The sequence below is a fragment of the Physeter macrocephalus genome, chromosome 9, assembly GCF_002837175.3.
Source record: "Physeter macrocephalus isolate SW-GA chromosome 9, ASM283717v5, whole genome shotgun sequence".
Taxonomy (NCBI): Eukaryota; Metazoa; Chordata; class Mammalia; order Artiodactyla; family Physeteridae; genus Physeter; species Physeter macrocephalus.
This window is the reverse complement of record NC_041222.1, coordinates 40161832-40169813: the sequence shown is the minus strand read 5'-3', so window position 1 is coordinate 40169813 and position 7982 is coordinate 40161832. Positions and strand designations below refer to the sequence as shown.

Sequence of the window (7982 nt, the reverse complement as noted above, 5' to 3'; positions counted from 1 at the left end):
AGCCTGCGCGTCCGGATCCTGTGCTCCGCAACGGGGGAGGCCACAACAGTGAGAGGCCCGCGTATCACACACACAAAAAAAATTACCACCAGTTTAGTATCTTAAAACAACAGTAATCTGGCAGCGTGGGCCAGACAGAGGCGAGCAAGTGGCGCAGCGCCAGAGCAAGTGGAGCGCTCAGACCCGGAGGGCAGCGAGGACGAGGAAGGCATGTCCAGCTCTGGCTCAGGTCTCCCGCGCGCCCAGACCCGGGGCCCTTGCATCACACCAAGGCCCGGCCACCGGTGCCCTGCTCAAAGGGTCGCAGGAGGGGACAAGGGAGGACTGCTGGGTGACCCTGGTGGACAGGGCGACCTGTACAACTGGGAGGTGGCCATTTTCGGGCCCAACACCTACCACGAAGGCAGCTACTTCAAGGCGCGCCTCAAGTTTCCCGACTACTACCTAACTCCCCCAACCACCGCCGGACTTTGGTTTCCTGACCAAGGTGACATCTACAGCGACATCTACAAGACGCTGACATGCGCGTCTCCAGGCTCCACACACCGTGCCGGGTGAGGAGCCCCGGGCGGGCAGCTGCCCTCGAAACATCGGAACCCCACCTGAGCCTCAGGACCACCCTCCTGCGCGTCACCTCCCTCCTCAATAACCCGACACCTCCTCACCAGCCGTCATGATGTGCAGGACGTGGAAAGAGAGCAAAGGCAAGGACCCGGGGCACAGAGGCTGAATCATCCCGAAGCAGGTCGTAGGACCAAGGTGGACGCGGAGCGTGGCGGAACGAGAGTGCCCGTCACGCGGGCTGTGAGCGCGGCGTGAAGACCAAGGCGCAAGCGCAGGCGCAGGCGCAGGCGCAGGAGAAGGCTTTGAGCTCTTACGCTAGCCCCGCTGCTGCGAGGACCGCGAGGCCGAGGCCGAGGCCCAGCCCAATGCTGCTAACGGGAGGATGAGGATGACTCCGCAACCAGGAGTCCTGACTCTGAGCCCTCCACCGAATAAACTTACAAGTTTTACCTAAAACAAACAAAACAACAGCAACAAACAGAAACGTACTTTGAAAGTTCTAGAGGCCAGAAGTCCAAAATCAAGGTGTCAGCAGCATTGGTACCTTCTGGAGGCTCTGAGAGAGAATCCATTCCTTACCTTTTTTCTACTTTTTTCACGGCTGATGGCAATCCTTGGCATTCCTCAGCTTGTAATTACATAACTCTAGTCCCTGCCTGCATCTTCACATGGCTTCCCCCTGTAACCCTGTGCCAAACCTCCCTCCCCTTTCTCTTACAAGGATACCAGTCATTGGATTCATAGGCTATCCTAAATCTTAGATAATCGCATCCCAAGATCTTTAATTTAATTACATCTGCAAAGATCCTATTTCAAAATAAGATCACATTCACAGGTACACATTCACAAGTCACAAAGACTTGGACAGATCTTTTGGGGGAATACTAAACAATCCTTACGAAAGCATGAGAACAAGAATTCTCCCCCTACCTCTCTTTTATTCCAGGAACTGTGCCAGGTACCAGAGATCCATAAATGAGTAAAATCAATTCAGTCCCTGTCCTCATTCTTCACCTTCCCTACTGCCAATGGCCTATTAGAATGGTCTCCTAATTTTTCTCCCAGCCTCAAGTCTAACTGATCTGTCAGATCTGAAACAAAATGAAGCAAAACAAAGAAACCCTATAATAGCAGAAACAGGCAAGATTATGTTGCAATAACCACTGTATCTCAGTGTCTTATAACAACAAAGATTTGTATCTTATTCATGTCTGTGACAAATAGCTGAGGGTTTTCTTTATGTCATTCTCACTCAAGGACCAAGGTTTATGCTTCCATAAGACCTAAGGCAGGAAAAGACTCAATGGCCAATCAGATAGTGTCTCTTAAAGTTTCCGTGCAGATGTGGCATACATTAGCATTGCTCAAAGTAAGTTATGTGGCCATGCCTAGGTTCAAAGGCAGATGGGGAAGTACAATACTAATATAGGCTTAGAAGCGGGAAGAACTGAAAATATTTGGTGAATAGCTCAAATAACTACCATAATCATTCTACCGTTTAAATATTTTTAATGGATTTATCTCACCTACCAGCCCAAGTTTACACTCTTTAGCATGGCATTCCAGGCTATTTTCAGCCTCATTTCTCCCTCCTTCACTGCCACATATATATGCTCCAGCTACACTAAATTTGACTACTCACAATTCCCTGCCATGCCATGCTCTCTCTAGCCTCCAGGCATTTGTTCACACCGTTCCCTTTACCTGAAACAACCTTTGCCTGAATTCATTCTCCAAGTTTTTTCTTAAAGGTGTCTTCCTCTTTGAAGCTGTCTCCTTAGGTAGAATTAATCCCTCCATCTACGAAAACATTTCATTTTTATTTATCTCATTCCTTCACTGATTTATTTACTCAAGAAGCAAATCATGTGCCAGGCACTGTGCTGCAATAAGAGAAAAGTACATAGCTCCAGTCCTGGAACAGTTATCATGTAGTGGGGGAGAAAGAAAAGTAACAGGCAATTACAACTCAAATTTGTACATGCCACTCTAGGAGAAGTATGAGGTGCTGTGGGAACCCCTGGCACAGTGGCAGTTTCCCAGAGGATAGGATGGTTAAAATGAGATCAGAGTATTATAGTTAGCCAAGAAAAGGAGTGGGGAGGAGAAACATCTGGGTACAGAGAAAAGCCTGTATGAAGCTCAAGAAGAGAGAACACGTGGTGAGTTTGGAGAACTGAAAATATGTACTTAAAAAATACAGGGGAAATATGTGGCATACACTGTAAAGCAAATTGAAGACCAAACCACAGTTCCTGAATTGGAGAACAAATGCGTGCCTATTTCCTACTTTTGTGATTCAACATGGGGATTGGTTCCTTAATTTAGCTTCCTTAACCTATCAATTTTTCTAAGAGAGATATTTCTCTTTGTCCCTTAATGCTACCTCCTATCATTATGTTTCCTTCTTTTTTCGCTATGCATTTTCTTGCTTAGTATTTTAGTATTCTATTAATATTATTCAATATTAATATTGTTACATCAACTTTTTTGTATATAATTTAGTATATAATTTTCTTTTCATTTTTAATCATTCCATATCATTTTGTGTAAGGCATACCTATAAACAGCTTATATTTTATTTTTTTAACCAGATTTTTTATTCCAGTATTAGAAAAGCGAGTTTCATCTGAGGCTATTTACTGTAATTATTGATATATTTGGATTTCTACCATCTTACTCTATATGTATATATTTTTTAATTTGGCTGCACCAGGCCTTAGTTGTGGCACGTGGGATCTTTGTTGCTGCATGCGGTATCTTTAGTTGAGGCATGCGAACTCTTAGTTGTGGCACGTGTGATCTAGTTCCCTGACCAGGGATCGAACCCAGGCCCCCTGCATTGGGAGCATGGAGTCTTAGCCACTGGACCACCAGAGAAGTCCCTATGTCTTATTTTTTGCTATTTATTTCTACTGTTTTTCTCTTTTTTGCTATCTTTCATTAAATAGATTTCTCAAACTTCTTTCTTTTTGCTTTCCAGTTTGGAAGTTATGCATTTTGTGCTTGTTTTTTTTAGCAAGCATTTATAATATGATGACAAAGCCAATCAGTAACTCTCTTCTCTACTGAAAAAGACAAGGACCTTAGCACATAATAACTTCCTCTGCCTCATAACTTCCAAGTTATTATGTGGTATTTTATTTCTAGTCTGTTTTCAAACACAAACACAAATATAGTTATGCTTGTTACTTTATGGAAAGTATTTTTTAGAATTATATTCTATGTTTTACTGCTTCCTTTGTTTATCATCACTTCTTTTACCCCATAGCTTCACTCTGCAATCATTTTTCTTTTTCCTGAAGTATAGTCCGCATGGCTATTTAGAGTACCACTCTCAGACCTGGGTATATGGCCCTGATGTCTGGCCTAGCACTTTAAAGGGTCCCTGTGGCCCTCCATCCAGTGTGCCCATCCTTAAGAACTAAGGAATCCAGGAGCTGAAGAAGATATACCCACCTGGGCATGTGCCTCTTGTTTTCTTCTGGACCATCTTCCAAAGATTCAGGACCCTGGAATTTCCTGCCTGGGTGGCAAATGTTAGGGGCAGACTTCTGGTCTAAGTTTCTGGTCCACATGGAACTTTAGCTCCTGCTCTGTTACTAGTTCCTTTCCAGTTTCCAATATGTATAAGTTTTCCAGTATTCATTTTGAGCTCAGCTGTGTGTGTGTTGGGGGGGGGGGTGTATGAAAAATATGTTACTTAATAAATCTATATGTTTTAAGTAGAAGGATTGTTGAGGGCGACGGGACACTGGACTTTGCGAGTGCTAAGTGCACTTCCTTAACCTTAATTTTAACGTGTAAATTAAGTGTAAAATTTAAGTGAAGTAAAATTAATTGAATTACATTGATTAATTTTAAAATTAAATTAAATTGCTATACATTAAGTAATCCTCTTACTGTGGCCCAAATCATACCTTGGACTAGGTCTGATTAACTGTATGACCTAGGGCAAATTACTTTATCATTCTCAGCTTCGGTTTCTCTTTTTAAAACGGAGATTGGTATGAGCTGCACATCACGACTTCCTTCCAAAGAGTACAGCATGGAAAGAGGGGACAAAGGGATAACTTGACAGCTGAGAAACCTGACAAACACTTTCTACCACGTGATCAAGGTTACCATCAAAGGTGATAGGTAATGTTAATAACAAGCATTCCTTTTTTTTTTTTTTTTTTTTTTTTTTTTGCGGTACGCGGGCTTTCTCACCACTGTGGCCTCTCCCGTTGTGGAGCACAGGCTCCGGACACGCAGGCCCAGCGTCCATGGCTCACGGCCTAGCCGCTCCACGGCATGTGGGATCTTCCCAGACCAGGGCACGAACCAGTGCTCCCTGCATCGGCAGGCGGACTCTCAACCACTGCACCACCAGGGAAGCCCTGGAAGGCGGATTTTTAACCATTGGACCACCAGGGAAGTCCCACGATTTTTTAACGTGCCCTTTACATAGGTTTTGCCCGTGTCCCCTGCATCGGCAGGCGGACTCTCAACCACTGCACCACCAGGGAAGCCCCAATAATAGGCACTCTTGATACAACGTGATGAGAATGGTACTTTACCTCTATGGTCTTCTTCTCCAAAGCCGAATCTAATCATGAGAAAAATATCAGACTCCAATGAGGGACATTCTACAAGATACCTGACCAGCAACTCAAAACTGTCAAAGTCATAAAAAAAAAAAAAGTCTGAGAAACTGCTACAACCTGGAGGAGCCTAAGGAGACATGACTAATAAATTTAACGTAGTATCCTAGATGGGATTCTAGAACAGATAAAGGAATTAGTTAAAAACTAAGATAATCTGAATAAAATATGAACTTTATTTAACATTTTAGTTCATTAATTATAGCAGATATACCATACTCATAATGTAAGATGTTAATAATAGGGGAAACTAGATGTGGGGTATATGGGAACTCTCTTCACAAATTTTCTATATATCTAAAACTATTCTAAAATTAAAAGTTCATTTTAAAAGATTTTTAAAAACCAATAAAAAGGAAAATATTGGATGAAATAAACTATGAATGATAAAGCAATTTTAGCCTGAATATTCTGATATCAAAATATAAAATAATAAATCTCCAAGGTTAGCAAGAATAGAAAGAAAACCTCTTGTTAGAGATAGGAAATTGGCTGGTGCAACTTCAACAATGTTTGTATCCATAAATATTATCATTTCATATGTATCAATTTGTACCTTGTCTACCCAGCATTAGATGAACCTATACTGATACACTAAGACACAATTCATTCATTTGGACTGGAGTATGGTAGTCCCATGTATGAGTATACTATAATGTATTGATGCAGTCCCTCAATGATGAGCATTCACGTTCTTCCCAATTTTTCACCCATATAAGCACAGCAATAAATATCTCTGCATGCCTCCTTGCACATATGAACAAGAGATTCATAGGCATATATATAATTAGGATAGCATACACACAAAGCTATTAGATACTGCCAATTTGCTCTCCAGAGTGTTTGTACCTGTTTATATCCAGCCAATGTGTCCAAAAGCTTCATTTTTCTGCATATTCATGAACCCTTTGAATAGTATTTCACTTTTTAATTGAATTCCCCTTAAATAATAATACAGTTAGACATCTTTTCATACATGTATTTGCCTCAGATTTCCTGTTCTATGAGTTGGATATGATTAAAAACTGCCCATTTTTCCCTTGGTTTGCTTTTATTTTTCTTAAATGATTTAGAGAAGTTCTTAGGTTTGTGATACTAATTCTTTGCTGGTTATACTTGTTAGAAATATCCTATCTCTTTACTGCTTATGGTATTTTTTGTGGTGTCTCTTGACTGCTTATGGTATTTTTTGTCACACAAAATTAGTAAATTGTAATCTAGTAGAATTCTTTTGTTTTTTTTTAATGATTTGCATTTTTCATGTATTTAAGGTTATTCCAACGTCAAAATTATATTCTTCTATATTTTATCTAAAAGTTTTATTTATTTATTTTTTGGCCATGCCGCACGACTTGAGGTATCGAACCCGGGCCCATGACAGTGAAAGCTCTGAGTCTCAACCACTGGACCGCCAGGGAATTCCCACTCTCTAAAAGTTTTAACAGTACTATTTTCCACATTTAAATATTCAGTCTACATGGACTCTTATTTTTCTTCATGGTATAAGGTACGGATCTAACTGCATTTTTTTCTATGTGGAAAATCAACTTTTCCCACATTATTTATTGAGTAGTTTATTCTTTACTCATTGATTGTAATGCCGTCTTTGTTACAAATCTATTTCTGGGTTCTGTGATACATTCCACTGGTTATGTCGCTTATTTAAATGCAGACTTCTAGGTGTTAAGCAAAGATTCTAATTCAACCCATCCAGAATGGAACCCATGAATCCACAGTTTTAACAGTAAACCCCATGGTTCTGATGGAAACGGCCCACAAAATGCATTTTAAGGATAATCCTGTACTTTGGGAAACAATAGAGAATGGCAGAATCCAGGACAGGGATTCCTTCCTCTTTATTTATTTATTTTTTAATTAATTAATTTATTTATATTTTATTTTTGGTTGAGTTGGGTCTTCGTTGCTGCCCGCTGGCTTTCTCTAGTTGCGGCAAGCAGGGGCTACTCTTCGTTGGGGTGCGCAGGCTACTCAGCGCAGTTGCTTCTCTCGTTGCGGAGCATGGGCTCTAGGCCACACAGGCCTCAGTATTGCAGCACACAGGCTCAGTAGTCGTGGCTCACGGGCTCCAGAACGCAGGCTCAGTAGTTGTGGCGCACGGGCTTAGTTGCTCTGCAGCATCTGGTATCTTCCCAGACCCGGGCTCGAACCTGTGTCCCCTGCATTGGCAGGTGGATTCTTAACCACTGCACCACCAGGGAAGTCCTGATTCCTTCCTCTTAGAACACTCTATGACATAAATCACAGCAAGATCCTTTTTGACCCACCTCCTAGAGAAATGGAAATAAAAACAAAAATAAACAAATGGGACCTAATGAAACTTAAAAGCTTTTGCACAGCAAAGGATACCATAAACAAGACCAAAAGACAACCCTCAGAATGGGAGAAAATATTTGCAAACGAAGCAACTGACAAAGGACTAATATCCAAAATTTATAAGCAACTCTTGCAGCTCAATAACAAAAAAACAAACAACCCAATCCAAAAATGGGCAGAAGAACTAAATAGACATTTCTCCAAAGAAGATATACAGATCGCCAACAAACACATGAAAGAATGCTCAACATCATTAATCATTAGAGAAATGCAAATCAAAACGACAATGAGATATCATCTCACACCGGTCAGATTGGCCATCATCAAAAACTCTAGAAACAATAAATGCTGGAGAGGGTGTGGAGAAAAGGGAACCCTCTTGCACTGCTGGTGGGAATAATGTAAATTGATACAGCCACTATGGAGAACAGTATGGAG

At 41.3% G+C, this 7982-nt stretch overlaps 1 protein-coding gene and 1 pseudogene across 1 annotated transcript in view; one reads left to right on the top strand and one right to left on the bottom strand.

Annotated features, from left to right (window-relative positions):
* Positions 1–819, top strand: part of LOC112065738 (ubiquitin-conjugating enzyme E2 R1-like) — a 1635-nt pseudogene extending 816 nt beyond the window's left edge.
* A 5793-nt stretch (positions 820–6612) lies between these two features.
* Positions 6613–7982, bottom strand: part of CEMIP2 (cell migration inducing hyaluronidase 2) — an 87164-nt gene continuing 85794 nt past the window's right edge. Inside the window, exon 24 of the mRNA XM_055087142.1 lies at positions 6613–7498. Within this exon, the coding sequence (XP_054943117.1) occupies positions 7470–7498 (29 nt within the window). The 3' untranslated portion in view covers positions 6613–7469. The remainder of the gene's footprint in view (positions 7499–7982) is intronic.